The sequence below is a fragment of the Ochotona princeps genome, chromosome 7, assembly GCF_030435755.1.
Source record: "Ochotona princeps isolate mOchPri1 chromosome 7, mOchPri1.hap1, whole genome shotgun sequence".
Lineage (NCBI taxonomy): Eukaryota > Metazoa > Chordata > Mammalia > Lagomorpha > Ochotonidae > Ochotona > Ochotona princeps.
The window spans coordinates 43,129,622-43,148,946 of NC_080838.1; the positions used below are offsets into that span (position 1 = coordinate 43,129,622).

Genomic DNA, 19,325 nt, shown 5'->3' on the forward strand with positions numbered 1-19,325 from the left:
GTAAGTGCACCATGTGGGAACTTGGGAACTGGCTTAAAATTCCTAGCTCCACCCAGCTGCTAATATCTGGCAGCTAGGTGAGTTTGGGAGGGGTTCGGGCCTTGGGATTCGGGGGCAACTGCCGCTCCTCACAGTGTGGCGGCTGTGGGGGGTGCCCCTGCCGGGTCGGACCCAATGCTGGGGGCTCACGCCAAAGACACTGCCGCAAGGCAGTGAACGAGTCCTCGGCCTCACCCAGGACCCAAGAGAGCTCATTCCTCAGGGTAAGTGCACCATGTGGGAACTTGGGAACTGGCTTAAAATTCCTAGCTCCACCCAGCTGCTAATATCTGGCAGCTAGGTGAGTTTGGGAGGGGTTCGGGCCTTGGGATTCGGGGGCAACTGCCGCTCCTCACAGTGTGGCGGCTGTGGGGGGTGCCCCTGCCGGGTCGGACCCAATGCTGGGGGCTCACGCCAAAGACACTGCCGCAAGGCAGTGAACGAGTCCTCGGCCTCACCCAGGACCCAAGAGAGCTCATTCCTCAGGGTAAGTGCACCATGTGGGAACTTGGGAACTGGCTTAAAATTCCTAGCTCCACCCAGCTGCTAATATCTGGCAGCTAGGTGAGTTTGGGAGGGGTTCGGGCCTTGGGATTCGGGGGCAACTGCCGCTCCTCACAGTGTGGCGGCTGTGGGGGGTGCCCCTGCCGGGTCGGACCCAATGCTGGGGGCTCACGCCAAAGACACTGCCGCAAGGCAGTGAACGAGTCCTCGGCCTCACCCAGGACCCAAGAGAGCTCATTCCTCAGGGTAAGTGCACCATGTGGGAACTTGGGAACTGGCTTAAAATTCCTAGCTCCACCCAGCTGCTAATATCTGGCAGCTAGGTGAGTTTGGGAGGGGTTCGGGCCTTGGGATTCGGGGGCAACTGCCGCTCCTCACAGTGTGGCGGCTGTGGGGGGTGCCCCTGCCGGGTCGGACCCAATGCTGGGGGCTCACGCCAAAGACACTGCCGCAAGGCAGTGAACGAGTCCTCGGCCTCACCCAGGACCCAAGAGAGCTCATTCCTCAGGGTAAGTGCACCATGTGGGAACTTGGGAACTGGCTTAAAATTCCTAGCTCCACCCAGCTGCTAATATCTGGCAGCTAGGTGAGTTTGGGAGGGGTTCGGGCCTTGGGATTCGGGGGCAACTGCCGCTCCTCACAGTGTGGCGGCTGTGGGGGGTGCCCCTGCCGGGTCGGACCCAATGCTGGGGGCTCACGCCAAAGACACTGCCGCAAGGCAGTGAACGAGTCCTCGGCCTCACCCAGGACCCAAGAGAGCTCATTCCTCAGGGTAAGTGCACCATGTGGGAACTTGGGAACTGGCTTAAAATTCCTAGCTCCACCCAGCTGCTAATATCTGGCAGCTAGGTGAGTTTGGGAGGGGTTCGGGCCTTGGGATTCGGGGGCAACTGCCGCTCCTCACAGTGTGGCGGCTGTGGGGGGTGCCCCTGCCGGGTCGGACCCAATGCTGGGGGCTCACGCCAAAGACACTGCCGCAAGGCAGTGAACGAGTCCTCGGCCTCACCCAGGACCCAAGAGAGCTCATTCCTCAGGGTAAGTGCACCATGTGGGAACTTGGGAACTGGCTTAAAATTCCTAGCTCCACCCAGCTGCTAATATCTGGCAGCTAGGTGAGTTTGGGAGGGGTTCGGGCCTTGGGATTCGGGGGCAACTGCCGCTCCTCACAGTGTGGCGGCTGTGGGGGGTGCCCCTGCCGGGTCGGACCCAATGCTGGGGGCTCACGCCAAAGACACTGCCGCAAGGCAGTGAACGAGTCCTCGGCCTCACCCAGGACCCAAGAGAGCTCATTCCTCAGGGTAAGTGCACCATGTGGGAACTTGGGAACTGGCTTAAAATTCCTAGCTCCACCCAGCTGCTAATATCTGGCAGCTAGGTGAGTTTGGGAGGGGTTCGGGCCTTGGGATTCGGGGGCAACTGCCGCTCCTCACAGTGTGGCGGCTGTGGGGGGTGCCCCTGCCGGGTCGGACCCAATGCTGGGGGCTCACGCCAAAGACACTGCCGCAAGGCAGTGAACGAGTCCTCGGCCTCACCCAGGACCCAAGAGAGCTCATTCCTCAGGGTAAGTGCACCATGTGGGAACTTGGGAACTGGCTTAAAATTCCTAGCTCCACCCAGCTGCTAATATCTGGCAGCTAGGTGAGTTTGGGAGGGGTTCGGGCCTTGGGATTCGGGGGCAACTGCCGCTCCTCACAGTGTGGCGGCTGTGGGGGGTGCCCCTGCCGGGTCGGACCCAATGCTGGGGGCTCACGCCAAAGACACTGCCGCAAGGCAGTGAACGAGTCCTCGGCCTCACCCAGGACCCAAGAGAGCTCATTCCTCAGGGTAAGTGCACCATGTGGGAACTTGGGAACTGGCTTAAAATTCCTAGCTCCACCCAGCTGCTAATATCTGGCAGCTAGGTGAGTTTGGGAGGGGTTCGGGCCTTGGGATTCGGGGGCAACTGCCGCTCCTCACAGTGTGGCGGCTGTGGGGGGTGCCCCTGCCGGGTCGGACCCAATGCTGGGGGCTCACGCCAAAGACACTGCCGCAAGGCAGTGAACGAGTCCTCGGCCTCACCCAGGACCCAAGAGAGCTCATTCCTCAGGGTAAGTGCACCATGTGGGAACTTGGGAACTGGCTTAAAATTCCTAGCTCCACCCAGCTGCTAATATCTGGCAGCTAGGTGAGTTTGGGAGGGGTTCGGGCCTTGGGATTCGGGGGCAACTGCCGCTCCTCACAGTGTGGCGGCTGTGGGGGGTGCCCCTGCCGGGTCGGACCCAATGCTGGGGGCTCACGCCAAAGACACTGCCGCAAGGCAGTGAACGAGTCCTCGGCCTCACCCAGGACCCAAGAGAGCTCATTCCTCAGGGTAAGTGCACCATGTGGGAACTTGGGAACTGGCTTAAAATTCCTAGCTCCACCCAGCTGCTAATATCTGGCAGCTAGGTGAGTTTGGGAGGGGTTCGGGCCTTGGGATTCGGGGGCAACTGCCGCTCCTCACAGTGTGGCGGCTGTGGGGGGTGCCCCTGCCGGGTCGGACCCAATGCTGGGGGCTCACGCCAAAGACACTGCCGCAAGGCAGTGAACGAGTCCTCGGCCTCACCCAGGACCCAAGAGAGCTCATTCCTCAGGGTAAGTGCACCATGTGGGAACTTGGGAACTGGCTTAAAATTCCTAGCTCCACCCAGCTGCTAATATCTGGCAGCTAGGTGAGTTTGGGAGGGGTTCGGGCCTTGGGATTCGGGGGCAACTGCCGCTCCTCACAGTGTGGCGGCTGTGGGGGGTGCCCCTGCCGGGTCGGACCCAATGCTGGGGGCTCACGCCAAAGACACTGCCGCAAGGCAGTGAACGAGTCCTCGGCCTCACCCAGGACCCAAGAGAGCTCATTCCTCAGGGTAAGTGCACCATGTGGGAACTTGGGAACTGGCTTAAAATTCCTAGCTCCACCCAGCTGCTAATATCTGGCAGCTAGGTGAGTTTGGGAGGGGTTCGGGCCTTGGGATTCGGGGGCAACTGCCGCTCCTCACAGTGTGGCGGCTGTGGGGGGTGCCCCTGCCGGGTCGGACCCAATGCTGGGGGCTCACGCCAAAGACACTGCCGCAAGGCAGTGAACGAGTCCTCGGCCTCACCCAGGACCCAAGAGAGCTCATTCCTCAGGGTAAGTGCACCATGTGGGAACTTGGGAACTGGCTTAAAATTCCTAGCTCCACCCAGCTGCTAATATCTGGCAGCTAGGTGAGTTTGGGAGGGGTTCGGGCCTTGGGATTCGGGGGCAACTGCCGCTCCTCACAGTGTGGCGGCTGTGGGGGGTGCCCCTGCCGGGTCGGACCCAATGCTGGGGGCTCACGCCAAAGACACTGCCGCAAGGCAGTGAACGAGTCCTCGGCCTCACCCAGGACCCAAGAGAGCTCATTCCTCAGGGTAAGTGCACCATGTGGGAACTTGGGAACTGGCTTAAAATTCCTAGCTCCACCCAGCTGCTAATATCTGGCAGCTAGGTGAGTTTGGGAGGGGTTCGGGCCTTGGGATTCGGGGGCAACTGCCGCTCCTCACAGTGTGGCGGCTGTGGGGGGTGCCCCTGCCGGGTCGGACCCAATGCTGGGGGCTCACGCCAAAGACACTGCCGCAAGGCAGTGAACGAGTCCTCGGCCTCACCCAGGACCCAAGAGAGCTCATTCCTCAGGGTAAGTGCACCATGTGGGAACTTGGGAACTGGCTTAAAATTCCTAGCTCCACCCAGCTGCTAATATCTGGCAGCTAGGTGAGTTTGGGAGGGGTTCGGGCCTTGGGATTCGGGGGCAACTGCCGCTCCTCACAGTGTGGCGGCTGTGGGGGGTGCCCCTGCCGGGTCGGACCCAATGCTGGGGGCTCACGCCAAAGACACTGCCGCAAGGCAGTGAACGAGTCCTCGGCCTCACCCAGGACCCAAGAGAGCTCATTCCTCAGGGTAAGTGCACCATGTGGGAACTTGGGAACTGGCTTAAAATTCCTAGCTCCACCCAGCTGCTAATATCTGGCAGCTAGGTGAGTTTGGGAGGGGTTCGGGCCTTGGGATTCGGGGGCAACTGCCGCTCCTCACAGTGTGGCGGCTGTGGGGGGTGCCCCTGCCGGGTCGGACCCAATGCTGGGGGCTCACGCCAAAGACACTGCCGCAAGGCAGTGAACGAGTCCTCGGCCTCACCCAGGACCCAAGAGAGCTCATTCCTCAGGGTAAGTGCACCATGTGGGAACTTGGGAACTGGCTTAAAATTCCTAGCTCCACCCAGCTGCTAATATCTGGCAGCTAGGTGAGTTTGGGAGGGGTTCGGGCCTTGGGATTCGGGGGCAACTGCCGCTCCTCACAGTGTGGCGGCTGTGGGGGGTGCCCCTGCCGGGTCGGACCCAATGCTGGGGGCTCACGCCAAAGACACTGCCGCAAGGCAGTGAACGAGTCCTCGGCCTCACCCAGGACCCAAGAGAGCTCATTCCTCAGGGTAAGTGCACCATGTGGGAACTTGGGAACTGGCTTAAAATTCCTAGCTCCACCCAGCTGCTAATATCTGGCAGCTAGGTGAGTTTGGGAGGGGTTCGGGCCTTGGGATTCGGGGGCAACTGCCGCTCCTCACAGTGTGGCGGCTGTGGGGGGTGCCCCTGCCGGGTCGGACCCAATGCTGGGGGCTCACGCCAAAGACACTGCCGCAAGGCAGTGAACGAGTCCTCGGCCTCACCCAGGACCCAAGAGAGCTCATTCCTCAGGGTAAGTGCACCATGTGGGAACTTGGGAACTGGCTTAAAATTCCTAGCTCCACCCAGCTGCTAATATCTGGCAGCTAGGTGAGTTTGGGAGGGGTTCGGGCCTTGGGATTCGGGGGCAACTGCCGCTCCTCACAGTGTGGCGGCTGTGGGGGGTGCCCCTGCCGGGTCGGACCCAATGCTGGGGGCTCACGCCAAAGACACTGCCGCAAGGCAGTGAACGAGTCCTCGGCCTCACCCAGGACCCAAGAGAGCTCATTCCTCAGGGTAAGTGCACCATGTGGGAACTTGGGAACTGGCTTAAAATTCCTAGCTCCACCCAGCTGCTAATATCTGGCAGCTAGGTGAGTTTGGGAGGGGTTCGGGCCTTGGGATTCGGGGGCAACTGCCGCTCCTCACAGTGTGGCGGCTGTGGGGGGTGCCCCTGCCGGGTCGGACCCAATGCTGGGGGCTCACGCCAAAGACACTGCCGCAAGGCAGTGAACGAGTCCTCGGCCTCACCCAGGACCCAAGAGAGCTCATTCCTCAGGGTAAGTGCACCATGTGGGAACTTGGGAACTGGCTTAAAATTCCTAGCTCCACCCAGCTGCTAATATCTGGCAGCTAGGTGAGTTTGGGAGGGGTTCGGGCCTTGGGATTCGGGGGCAACTGCCGCTCCTCACAGTGTGGCGGCTGTGGGGGGTGCCCCTGCCGGGTCGGACCCAATGCTGGGGGCTCACGCCAAAGACACTGCCGCAAGGCAGTGAACGAGTCCTCGGCCTCACCCAGGACCCAAGAGAGCTCATTCCTCAGGGTAAGTGCACCATGTGGGAACTTGGGAACTGGCTTAAAATTCCTAGCTCCACCCAGCTGCTAATATCTGGCAGCTAGGTGAGTTTGGGAGGGGTTCGGGCCTTGGGATTCGGGGGCAACTGCCGCTCCTCACAGTGTGGCGGCTGTGGGGGGTGCCCCTGCCGGGTCGGACCCAATGCTGGGGGCTCACGCCAAAGACACTGCCGCAAGGCAGTGAACGAGTCCTCGGCCTCACCCAGGACCCAAGAGAGCTCATTCCTCAGGGTAAGTGCACCATGTGGGAACTTGGGAACTGGCTTAAAATTCCTAGCTCCACCCAGCTGCTAATATCTGGCAGCTAGGTGAGTTTGGGAGGGGTTCGGGCCTTGGGATTCGGGGGCAACTGCCGCTCCTCACAGTGTGGCGGCTGTGGGGGGTGCCCCTGCCGGGTCGGACCCAATGCTGGGGGCTCACGCCAAAGACACTGCCGCAAGGCAGTGAACGAGTCCTCGGCCTCACCCAGGACCCAAGAGAGCTCATTCCTCAGGGTAAGTGCACCATGTGGGAACTTGGGAACTGGCTTAAAATTCCTAGCTCCACCCAGCTGCTAATATCTGGCAGCTAGGTGAGTTTGGGAGGGGTTCGGGCCTTGGGATTCGGGGGCAACTGCCGCTCCTCACAGTGTGGCGGCTGTGGGGGGTGCCCCTGCCGGGTCGGACCCAATGCTGGGGGCTCACGCCAAAGACACTGCCGCAAGGCAGTGAACGAGTCCTCGGCCTCACCCAGGACCCAAGAGAGCTCATTCCTCAGGGTAAGTGCACCATGTGGGAACTTGGGAACTGGCTTAAAATTCCTAGCTCCACCCAGCTGCTAATATCTGGCAGCTAGGTGAGTTTGGGAGGGGTTCGGGCCTTGGGATTCGGGGGCAACTGCCGCTCCTCACAGTGTGGCGGCTGTGGGGGGTGCCCCTGCCGGGTCGGACCCAATGCTGGGGGCTCACGCCAAAGACACTGCCGCAAGGCAGTGAACGAGTCCTCGGCCTCACCCAGGACCCAAGAGAGCTCATTCCTCAGGGTAAGTGCACCATGTGGGAACTTGGGAACTGGCTTAAAATTCCTAGCTCCACCCAGCTGCTAATATCTGGCAGCTAGGTGAGTTTGGGAGGGGTTCGGGCCTTGGGATTCGGGGGCAACTGCCGCTCCTCACAGTGTGGCGGCTGTGGGGGGTGCCCCTGCCGGGTCGGACCCAATGCTGGGGGCTCACGCCAAAGACACTGCCGCAAGGCAGTGAACGAGTCCTCGGCCTCACCCAGGACCCAAGAGAGCTCATTCCTCAGGGTAAGTGCACCATGTGGGAACTTGGGAACTGGCTTAAAATTCCTAGCTCCACCCAGCTGCTAATATCTGGCAGCTAGGTGAGTTTGGGAGGGGTTCGGGCCTTGGGATTCGGGGGCAACTGCCGCTCCTCACAGTGTGGCGGCTGTGGGGGGTGCCCCTGCCGGGTCGGACCCAATGCTGGGGGCTCACGCCAAAGACACTGCCGCAAGGCAGTGAACGAGTCCTCGGCCTCACCCAGGACCCAAGAGAGCTCATTCCTCAGGGTAAGTGCACCATGTGGGAACTTGGGAACTGGCTTAAAATTCCTAGCTCCACCCAGCTGCTAATATCTGGCAGCTAGGTGAGTTTGGGAGGGGTTCGGGCCTTGGGATTCGGGGGCAACTGCCGCTCCTCACAGTGTGGCGGCTGTGGGGGGTGCCCCTGCCGGGTCGGACCCAATGCTGGGGGCTCACGCCAAAGACACTGCCGCAAGGCAGTGAACGAGTCCTCGGCCTCACCCAGGACCCAAGAGAGCTCATTCCTCAGGGTAAGTGCACCATGTGGGAACTTGGGAACTGGCTTAAAATTCCTAGCTCCACCCAGCTGCTAATATCTGGCAGCTAGGTGAGTTTGGGAGGGGTTCGGGCCTTGGGATTCGGGGGCAACTGCCGCTCCTCACAGTGTGGCGGCTGTGGGGGGTGCCCCTGCCGGGTCGGACCCAATGCTGGGGGCTCACGCCAAAGACACTGCCGCAAGGCAGTGAACGAGTCCTCGGCCTCACCCAGGACCCAAGAGAGCTCATTCCTCAGGGTAAGTGCACCATGTGGGAACTTGGGAACTGGCTTAAAATTCCTAGCTCCACCCAGCTGCTAATATCTGGCAGCTAGGTGAGTTTGGGAGGGGTTCGGGCCTTGGGATTCGGGGGCAACTGCCGCTCCTCACAGTGTGGCGGCTGTGGGGGGTGCCCCTGCCGGGTCGGACCCAATGCTGGGGGCTCACGCCAAAGACACTGCCGCAAGGCAGTGAACGAGTCCTCGGCCTCACCCAGGACCCAAGAGAGCTCATTCCTCAGGGTAAGTGCACCATGTGGGAACTTGGGAACTGGCTTAAAATTCCTAGCTCCACCCAGCTGCTAATATCTGGCAGCTAGGTGAGTTTGGGAGGGGTTCGGGCCTTGGGATTCGGGGGCAACTGCCGCTCCTCACAGTGTGGCGGCTGTGGGGGGTGCCCCTGCCGGGTCGGACCCAATGCTGGGGGCTCACGCCAAAGACACTGCCGCAAGGCAGTGAACGAGTCCTCGGCCTCACCCAGGACCCAAGAGAGCTCATTCCTCAGGGTAAGTGCACCATGTGGGAACTTGGGAACTGGCTTAAAATTCCTAGCTCCACCCAGCTGCTAATATCTGGCAGCTAGGTGAGTTTGGGAGGGGTTCGGGCCTTGGGATTCGGGGGCAACTGCCGCTCCTCACAGTGTGGCGGCTGTGGGGGGTGCCCCTGCCGGGTCGGACCCAATGCTGGGGGCTCACGCCAAAGACACTGCCGCAAGGCAGTGAACGAGTCCTCGGCCTCACCCAGGACCCAAGAGAGCTCATTCCTCAGGGTAAGTGCACCATGTGGGAACTTGGGAACTGGCTTAAAATTCCTAGCTCCACCCAGCTGCTAATATCTGGCAGCTAGGTGAGTTTGGGAGGGGTTCGGGCCTTGGGATTCGGGGGCAACTGCCGCTCCTCACAGTGTGGCGGCTGTGGGGGGTGCCCCTGCCGGGTCGGACCCAATGCTGGGGGCTCACGCCAAAGACACTGCCGCAAGGCAGTGAACGAGTCCTCGGCCTCACCCAGGACCCAAGAGAGCTCATTCCTCAGGGTAAGTGCACCATGTGGGAACTTGGGAACTGGCTTAAAATTCCTAGCTCCACCCAGCTGCTAATATCTGGCAGCTAGGTGAGTTTGGGAGGGGTTCGGGCCTTGGGATTCGGGGGCAACTGCCGCTCCTCACAGTGTGGCGGCTGTGGGGGGTGCCCCTGCCGGGTCGGACCCAATGCTGGGGGCTCACGCCAAAGACACTGCCGCAAGGCAGTGAACGAGTCCTCGGCCTCACCCAGGGCGGCCAGTGCACCATGTGGTGCCAGGCTTTGCCTGCTGGCCGCCCGGCCGGGAAGCTCTGGGGTAATGGATGTCTGAATTGCTGCTTAGATAGCTCTACGGTGACCCCGCTGTTTCTGGGTTCTGAGTCAATCCTAAAGATTCCCAACGCCAGTAACTCTTCTTTTGGAGAACTTCTAATCACTCAATAATGCTGAGCTTTGAACACCTACAATGCAAAAGATAAACCCCGGATTGTCTAGCAGGATATTTTTTTGCCTGACATGATGTTGGTTCAGGAGACTGGTCACATTAGGCAGGTCCATAATTTTAACTAGCACTCTAGAACCTTATACTGGGGTGGACTCTGTGCAGGATGTGTGGGCCACACCCTGTAGAAAGTTTGGCCCCACTGGTAAACCTAAATTTTAGGTGGTTATGGACTAAGCTAGGTGTGACCAAGGAGCCTGCCATCAATCACAGGTAAAGGGATCCACCATAGACTGGACTGGGCAAGGCAGCAGCACCCAAATGTGCATCCGGAATAGGCTGTGGGGTGGGCCGGGCTGCAACATTCACCAGCTCATACAAGGCCAAATGGGAGCCCAGAGTACACCGGGCACTGGCCTAAAAACCAATGGCATGTATGTAAACTGGGTTTGGGAGTGGATCAAGTGGAGGTACTTGGGAAGCTCCCCTGGCGAGTCATAGCTCTCGCTGGTGAACATGCCGTCCAAATCTGGGGGTCAGACTAGCAGGGCATAGTAGCTCCAAAATGTGTAACTTGGTAATGGACCGTAATGTACTGGGCAGGACTGAACAAACTTTTGTATACAAGCAAAACTAGAAACCAGCATGGAACACAGGTCATACCGAGCTAGGCTCTTGCACCTACTGGTCCCCAGAGCAACCACGGGCAGGTGCATGATTTACAGCTAGGAACAAGCCCAATCGGGGAGGTAACGGGACACCCTAACTAGGTTGAGGTTCCCACCAAGGGGCGTATGTGCTAGAACTGGAGCTGCGTTCTATCTAGGAAACAGTTGCAGTCACCCGAGGCACTAGTGTGGGCTGGGATTGGATGCACCAGGCCAGTTCAGACCCCAACACCATCTGGTGGCATGGAGAACCAGGGGGTAGATGTGGGACTGACTAGGCTGGGTCTCAACCCCCTACTGAGCCATGCGTGAGCTGTATGTGGGTATGGATGAGCCATGGCTGGGCTGAAACATCCAACAACAAGAACCAGAATGGGGTGAAAGCCAGCCAGGAAAAGCCACTGTTCCTGCTAGGGCAGGAGGTGAACTGAGTTGGGTTGGCTCAAGGACCCCCTGGCATGCGCAAAACCTGCCTTTGGGAGGGGATCTGATGGAGGAGCCTGGGCAACTCCTCTGGCAGGACACAGTCCCTGCAGGTAAGCGCAAGAAGCATGATAGGAAACAGTCCAGAATAGGCCATGGAAAGTTTCCCACTGGCACACATTCAGCATGGGTCAGGAGCAGACCAGGCTGAATCAGTCCGTATCACCCACTGGCAAATCCGATCACCAGATCAGAGTGTGGGATGAGCCGGATTTGGTCGCGACAAAACCAGTACACATTATGGAATGCCAGGGCGTGGTTGCCTGTACTGGATATGAATGCAGCACCCAACCAGCACACATGAGATCCAGGAAGGAAGGGAGGGGCAGAACTGGCGGGGGGATTAAGGGGCTGGTTCCCTCGCCGGACAGCTACTCCCAATGGAGAGCGTGGGCTGGGATAGAGACAGACTAGACTATGCAAGGCTACAACACCTGTGCGCTGCATGTGGACTAGATCAGGGAAAAGCCAGGCTGGGCTGATTATTCCTGCTGGTGCAAGCATAAATTAGAGTGGGTGAGGGATGTTTGGGCATAGCCGCAGAAGCTGGCACTGGGGACTAATTCTGTCAAGTCAAATCACAGAACCACCTAAAGAGTGCATAAACCGGGACAGAGAGACCTGGGAGGGAAAAAGTGGGTTCCCCCTTCTTGGGTCACTATTCCCGTGGGAGGGCATGAAGACTGGGACGGGGGCTGGGATGGCTAGATAGAGAGGCACTCAACAACACCCGTGAGGGCTGGATGGTTGAGTTGGTTAGATAGAACTAAGCTTTAATACCCATTGACACGTACAAGAGCCAAATGGGATGGGGGACAGACTGGTCTTCTGCTACACATACTGGCAAACCAGGGTAGGGGGCGGGCCTGGTGGGGGTTATTGTGGGTCGCCCCGACTAGGCTGCAGCTCCCACTGGTTTGTGTGAGGGCCGAGTACGTGCTGGGCAGAACCAGACTGGACTGCAACACCCATTGGTTCCAGTGCAACTCGGGACTGAAAACAGAACCAACCCAGCAATTGCAACCACCAGCTGATCGGGGTGATGGACTGTGCCGGGCCCTGTGCTTACTAGAGCATACAAGAAATTAGTCTGGGAATACCTCAACGTTTCTTTGGAGATCTCCCTAATCGAACTGCTGGACTCAGAACTCCAATCAAGAAAAGACAGAAGACAGAGCAGATCAATCATTCATCTCAGCTATATGTTGGCAGCGATATATGGGGCAAACGGAGACTTTATGATGGACCATATCAATCAGTGGACGACCTCATCGAGCGAAACTGGCAGCGATTCATAACCGGAGAACTATTAACACCACTCGAGCACATATCTCAGAGCATGCCCCACATCCGGGACTCGGGGTGGGCGGGAAACCGGGTGGGGCTTCCCCCTCAATATCCCCCTTTACCTCAGATACAAGATGGAAACAATGTGGACATAATAGTATTACCCACTTCCCTATCCCCCTGAACCTTTTTTTTTTCTTTTCTTTTTCTTTCTTTAACTGTAATTAACTATGTAAAGATTGTCAACAACACAATAAAATAGATAAAAAAAAAAAAAAAAAAAAAAAGAAAATTAGCCATGAAAACTGAAGAGTATTTCAGGTAGAAATACAAATGAAGGTCTAAGGTGAAAAGAGGATGGCATGTTTTGAAGAACTGAATACCTGATAGATATATCTACACATAGTGTGTATGTGTGTGTGTGTGACACTGACAGTGAAGAACTGAATACCTGATAGATATATCTACACATAGTGTGTATGTGTGTGTGAGACACTGACAGTGAAGAACTGAATACCTGATAGATATATCTACATATAGTGTGTATGTGTGTGTGTGTGACACTGACAGTGAAGAACTGAATACCTGATAGATATATCTACACATAGTGTGTATGTGAGATACTGACAGTGAAGGTGGGATATAAAGTATAAGAGACAAAGTCGGAGAGGTAAGCTTTAAACAGATTCTTTATTTACAACTGAAAAAGTCTGTATCATTTGCAATATCTGGCATGCATTACTGGAGGCTTGGCAGATGGCAAGAAAGAATTAGGGGTCAAGTACAGTAATCATGGCAGAATTTGATACTTCACTCACTATACTCCTAGTTCTCATTTTTTCCTTATCCTTGCTTTATGGAAAAATCCTGATGGCTTCATAGAAGAACCTTGTTGGAGTACAACTGGTGGCAAAGGCTTTTTAGCCTTTATCTAACTGAACCCTTTCCACTTCGCATTGTCTATAAGCTTCAGCCTAACTGATTCGAAAGGGAGTTGGGGAGTAGAAATGGGAATGGGAGAGATAACGCATCCTTGACACTGATTCTCCAGGTTATACAGTAAGAGTTCTCTTCTTCCTGCTTGATACTGTTGCTTTCCTTAGTAATAAAACAGACACTTGCCTCTTCTCTCAGCATTTGCTTTTTAGTCTCAAAGAAAAGAACAACCTGTACCTTCAATCACTGTGTTACATATTCTGATCAGTCTGTTTGGATTTGTTTTTCCTTCTAGAAGTGTTCACTGTAATTAGTTTTACCTTCCAAAGAGCTCAGGAAGACTTGCCCCAACTGAATTAGTGTACACACACACACACACACACACACACACACACGACTCTTTCAGAGTTTTATGTTAAAGATGACAAAGATGGCCTCTGTAAGGAATTGATTTAGTACAGTGAAAGATTCAAGACAGTGCAGATTTCTAATGAAGAGAGGCAATGAATGAATACATTATGTCTATTTACCTTAAAATATATAGCCATTCTATATGATGGTATTTTGAACTTATCAAAAAGAAAAAATCATGATGTAATATAGAGTGAAAGCAAGGCACTAAAATTGTATTTGCATTTTTAGAATTTGCAACAATATCCAATATGGACGATGTCTTAAGGAGACTAAGGAAAGAAAAGCCTATGATGGGACAGTATGACTTTTTTAAACACTTTTTCTTGTTATTGCTACAACTTTGATGCACTGGATCAAAATCAGGATGTCAAAAGGACAAGCTCACTAAATTTCAAAATCTAGTCTTTAGTTAAAAGTAGGTTGAAAACTGACTTCATTAAAATTATTTTACCTATCAATGGAAAAGTTATTTAAAAATAACACATAAAACCTTAGATTCTGTTATTACAGCAGTCTGTTTTATCTCTCTAAATCTTGGTAGTTGGCTTCAAAGAACAAAGTAAACGCGCTGCATGTATCATGGGGGAATATTTAGGAAGAATCCTCAGGTACTGAAGGGCAGTATTAAGCGCAGCATAGTAGGATGAAGTGTATTTAGCTAAACGTTTCCTTTTATCTGTTCAGATTTTACCTGGCATAATGGCAGCATATGAGCAAGGACAATTCCAACATGGCCCTGAAAAAGTCCAGAAAGGAAATGAATGTTAATTTTTTAGTCCCCGTAGCTTTTGTTCATTTTGAGACGACAATCTTGCCAAATACAAACATAACCTTAAATGTAATATAGAAAAGTCACATAGACTTGGAAAGGCTAAAAAGAACAGGAGAGATACAATACCCCGCCGCTGCAGAAATCCACGATCCTGTCACCCGGCTTAGCCTGACTGATGACCACATATACCAGATTGTTTAACTGCTGCTGCTTCCTCAGAGCTCGGTCACTGGACATCTTACCTGGGAAGACAAGAGGTGAAGAACCATCACACACCACGGAGGACTAAGAAAACACCACCGTACGGGAGGAGAAATGAATGCATGCGCATGTAAAGGTACTTCAGAAGGTTTGCCTAAAAGGAAAAGTTCATGCAAAATGGGCTCGTAAGTTCATCTTGATGCAAAAAAATTTTGAAACAAAGTCACAGGTTTTTTTTCAGAATATGTATTTTCAATGAACATTCTGAAAATCCCTTATAAAGGCACATATATGTGCACAAAAGAATGAACTATAAATTTCACACAATCTGCTACGAGAAGAGTAAAGGATTGGAAACCAGAGATGAACTCTATTTTTGTTTTTTTACTTTTATTCCTATCCAACTTTGTTTTCATAATAAAGAAAATCTCCGCTGGCCCCCCAAAAGTCTAAAGAATGGAAACAATAAATGAAACATTAAATCGGGAGTAAATGCATCAATTTATTCACAATAAACACTAAGTAGAGAATAAATGTATCAATTTATTGACAATAAATGTGTTGATAAATTTTGACTAGGTGGACACAAACAAGAGTAATCCTCTTCCTTTTGTCTTTCCTGAAGATATGTGACAGAATATCTAGTTTCTGCACAGTGCTTAAATATCCTTGTACAAAGATCTTCAATAAATGAAAACATTTTTATTATTTAACTGGCACATCCTTGAACTTTTAATTCATCTTAATTAATTCTTGGAAACCTTAGGACACAGGTGTAATGCTGTCTTAAATACATCAGTGGCTATTACATTTAGAGAGAAACTGGATTTTCCTTTCAGTGCTTTGAAGTTTTCATGAGTCAGAGACAGAAATTTAATGCAATTAGACTGAAGATGGGGCATTTCCAAGAACAAAATGTCTAGGCACCTGCAGTGAGAAAACATCTCGAATTCTCTTTCCAAAGTCACGAGTACAGAAATAGATCTTCAGAAGAATGAATGAACTTACACATCTTGTGTGCATTCCATGTAAGACAAGATTTAGAAAATGTTAGAGTAGATATCAATAATGTGACTACAAAGGAAAATTCAGATAATCTTGTTGGTGTCTCTATCTTCATAGAAAAATATATTTTTCTTTTTCCCTTGTTTTTCTTCCTCCACATTACTAAACTGAATAAAAAACAAATGATAAATTTTGATGTTAGGAGGAAACATGAATGTAAATGAAAGATCTGTAAGAAAAAATTCATAATCTCATAAATCAAATGTAACATTTGCCTACATATGCTTTCAGAAATAACACAAATTTTTTGGTATTCTAGCATATCAGATCTTATATTACAAGTATTTTCTGATGTCAATTACACTAACTACACATTATTTATGTAACCAATTTTTTGTACTGTAATGATGCAATCATCACCACATAGCTGAGTCTTTGAACACACTTTAATCTTTTAGGCTTAAACTTTTTAAAATTCTTCTTATTATTTTATGATACAGTTTTATAGGCCATGGGATTTCACCCACCTCTTCTCCTAATACCATCAACACACTGAGTTCACACATATAATTATACAGCATAGTTCCTCATAAATAGCCATAAGTCCATCATTGCAAGCATGCACAATGGCAGAGCCCAGCATCCCATTGTCAAGACAAATCCAACAGTTTCACTGGGAGTCCATTCTCAATCTGCAAGTAGAGATGCACACTGGACCATATCCTCACATCCGGACATGTTAGTCTCCACTACATAATCACTAAAAATACCTCCAAGTGATGAGCCACAACAGAATCAACAGAAAGAAAAACAAAAATTTACAATGTTATAAAGTTAAACAACATGCCACTAGATAAGATAGTCTCCATTACACAGTTACTATACATTCCCTTAAATGAAAAGTCACAAGACAAAATCAACTACAGGAAGAAAAAAAAAAAGAAATGTACAATGCAATGAAGTTAAGTAACATGCTACTGAATGACTAATGTGTCACTGAGGAAATGAAAATCAAGAACCTTCTTTAAGAAAATAAAGCTACTGTATGATCTATGAGTCATTGAAAACTCAATCAGAAAAAAGTGTTTTGAAGAAATGAAACTAACAACAAAAAAACCCATCAAAATCCATGAGGTAGAGTGTCCACTGATCTTTGTTGGGGAGATGTGTCTCCTGTAGGCAACAAATAGATAGATGGGTTTTGTTTTTTAATCCAGTCTAATAATGTATGATGTTTGACTGATGAGTTTAATCCATTTACATTTAGGGTAAATAATAATATGTGGTAATTTGGTCCTGTCATTTAGCAATGGGTTGTTCCTTGATGTATTTTTCTGTTGTTATTTTACTGGGATGTTCTTCACCTTTGCCTTTGATTTTGGTGGGTGCTTTTCCTTTTCTCTGTCAAGAGAACATCTTTTTTTTTTCTTTTCTTTTTTTTTTGCCTTTTTTTAAATTATTTATTATTTAACTTCATTAATTACATTGTATTATGTGACACAGTTACATAGATACTTGGGTTCTCCCCACCCCTCCCCAAACCCTCCCACCATGGTGGATTCCTCCACCTTGTTGCATAACCACAGCTCAAGTTCAGTTGAGATTCCCCCTATCCTTTGTAGGGCAGATTTGGAAGGAGCAGATTATTTGAGCTGTTCTTGACTGCGGAACAATTATATTTAATTTTCAAAGACAGAGGAAAGCTTTGCTGGGTACATTATCCTGGGCTGACAATTTTTGCTTTTAGAATCTGGAATATGTCATTCCATTCTCTTCTGGCCTGTAGAGCTTCCTGTGAGAGATTAGCTATGAATTTAATTGCCATTCCTCTGTATGTCAGTTAATTTTTTGCACGTGCACATTTAAGGGTCTTTTCCTTATGTTCAATTGATGAGAGCTTGATTATCATGTGCTGTGGTGATTGCTTTTAGTCAACCCTGTTGGGAGTTCCATGCGCCTCCTGGACGTTGCTTTCCAATTCTTTCTGCATAAAAATTTTTCTTTTATTATTTAATTAAGTACATTTTTTGGATGATTCATGTCATTTTATTTATTTATTTTACTTCTTTTCATTATTATCATTTTATAATACAGTTCCATAGGCCCTGGGATATCCCTTATCCCCTCCCCAATTACCTCTCCCCTGAGTTCCCTTATATCATTACTACAGTATAGTTCATAATACACAGTTATGTCCATCACTGCAGGCATGGACAATGGCAGAGTCTCCAGCATCCTATTGTCAAGATACAGTAAACAGTTTCATTGGGAGTCCATCTTTTTCTGGAAGTAGAGATACATACTGCATTGTATCCTCACATCTGGATATGATAGTCTCCATTACACAGTTACTATACATCCCCTTAAATGAAAAGCCACAATACAAAATCAAAAGGAAGAAAAATAGAAATTTACAATGCCATGAAGTTAAGTAACATGCTATTGAATGACAGTTTCCCATTACACAATTACCATACATCCCCTTAAATGGAAAGCCACAAAACAAAATCAAAAACAGTACTTTAATAACCCATTGCTAAACGACAGGCCCAAATTACCACATATTATTATTTACCCTAAATGTAAATGGCTTAAACTCATCAATCAAAAGTCATAGATAAGTAGACTGGATTAAAAAACAAAACCCATCTATTTGTTGCCTACAGGAGACACATTTCATCAACAAAGTCAATGGAAACTGTATCTCATGGGTTTTGATTTTTTTTGTTAGTTTCACCTCTTCTAAAACATTTTCTTCTCATTAAATTCTTCAATGACTCACAGACCATACAGAAGCATCATTTTCTTCAAGAAGGTTCTTGATTTTCTTTTTCATTTCCTCAGTGACACATTAGTCATTCAGTAGCATGTTACTTTACTTCATGGTGCTGTTATTTTTTTTTCTTCCTTGTTAAATACATTTTTAAATGCAGCTTCTCGTTCTGCACCTTTTGGAACTCCCATTAACTCTTACATTTGGCCTTTTAATAGTGTTTCTTACTTCTTGAATACTTTTTTAACTTGACCCAGCTCTGCTTCCAGCTTTTTGATTGTTTGCTCCTGGTGACAAGAAATATCTTCCAATTCTGAAATTCTTTCTACTGCCTCCTTCATTCTGTATTGAGACTTTCCACTGAATTTTTAATTTGCTCTATTGCATCCTTCATTTCCAATAATTCGGTTTGACTTTGTTTCCCTGTTGCTATTTCCTGCATGACATATTCCTTAAATCCCTGCCTGTGCTTCTCATTGTTGATAAGAAGCTTTATAGTAATAGGTGTTTTGAATTCTGTATCCCCCATTTTTTTATGTATTCTTCAGTTAATCCTGAGGTTGGCAAAAGCGGTTGCTACTTTGCAGGAGAGTCTTCTGTAATATTCATTGTGCCTTTGTCTCTTCTTTTGCTCTTGGTTGGTGTACTTTTGATTAGCAGATTCTTCTATTTAGGGCTGGTTTCTGAGCTGTGTCATCCACAGGTCTGCAATTGGATTTTACTATTTTGCTTATTGTGCTGGTACACAGTTCTTTGTTTGTAGTCATTTATGCCACTCCTTCTAGTGAGTTTCAGATCTGGACTTTCATGTTAGACTTCCACCATGGTCTCTCTACAGCCCCAGCTCATGGCTCAGCTCTCTACCTCCTGTGATCCCGTACTGTTGTTTCACCGCTGTCGGCACAGTTTCTCCCACTTCTGGTTCATGCAGTTCCCAGGATCAGGCCCAGGTATCCTGAATAGCTAGGTTGCTGGTGCTGCTGATCTTGCTGGAACCTGCTAGCTGTTAGGTCTGAGGGCCACCCGGACCTATTTTGAGTCATAAGATGCCAAAGCTGGTACTATTTTCCCTGTGGAACCAGTGTAATGCACTGAGCTCAGCGAGTTTGCTCCCAGCTCAGTCTTCATCTGCTGGCTGTTAGGTCTGGGGGCT

At 50.6% G+C, this 19,325-nt stretch overlaps 1 protein-coding gene across 5 annotated transcripts in view; it reads right to left on the reverse strand.

Moving 5' to 3' along the window:
* Positions 1-19,325, reverse strand: part of GSTCD (glutathione S-transferase C-terminal domain containing) — a 158,982-nt gene that overhangs the window by 37,456 nt on the left and 102,201 nt on the right. For all 5 annotated transcript variants that reach the window (XR_009245841.1, XM_058666977.1, XM_058666976.1 and 2 more), the window contains exons 6-7: positions 14,320-14,435; positions 14,113-14,157 (exon numbers count right to left, since the gene is read on the reverse strand). Coding sequence is in view for 4 of the 5 variants with exons in the window: in XM_058666977.1 (XP_058522960.1) it covers positions 14,113-14,157; positions 14,320-14,435 (161 nt within the window). In the remaining variant the exon portion in view is untranslated. The remainder of the gene's footprint in view (positions 1-14,112; positions 14,158-14,319; positions 14,436-19,325) is intronic.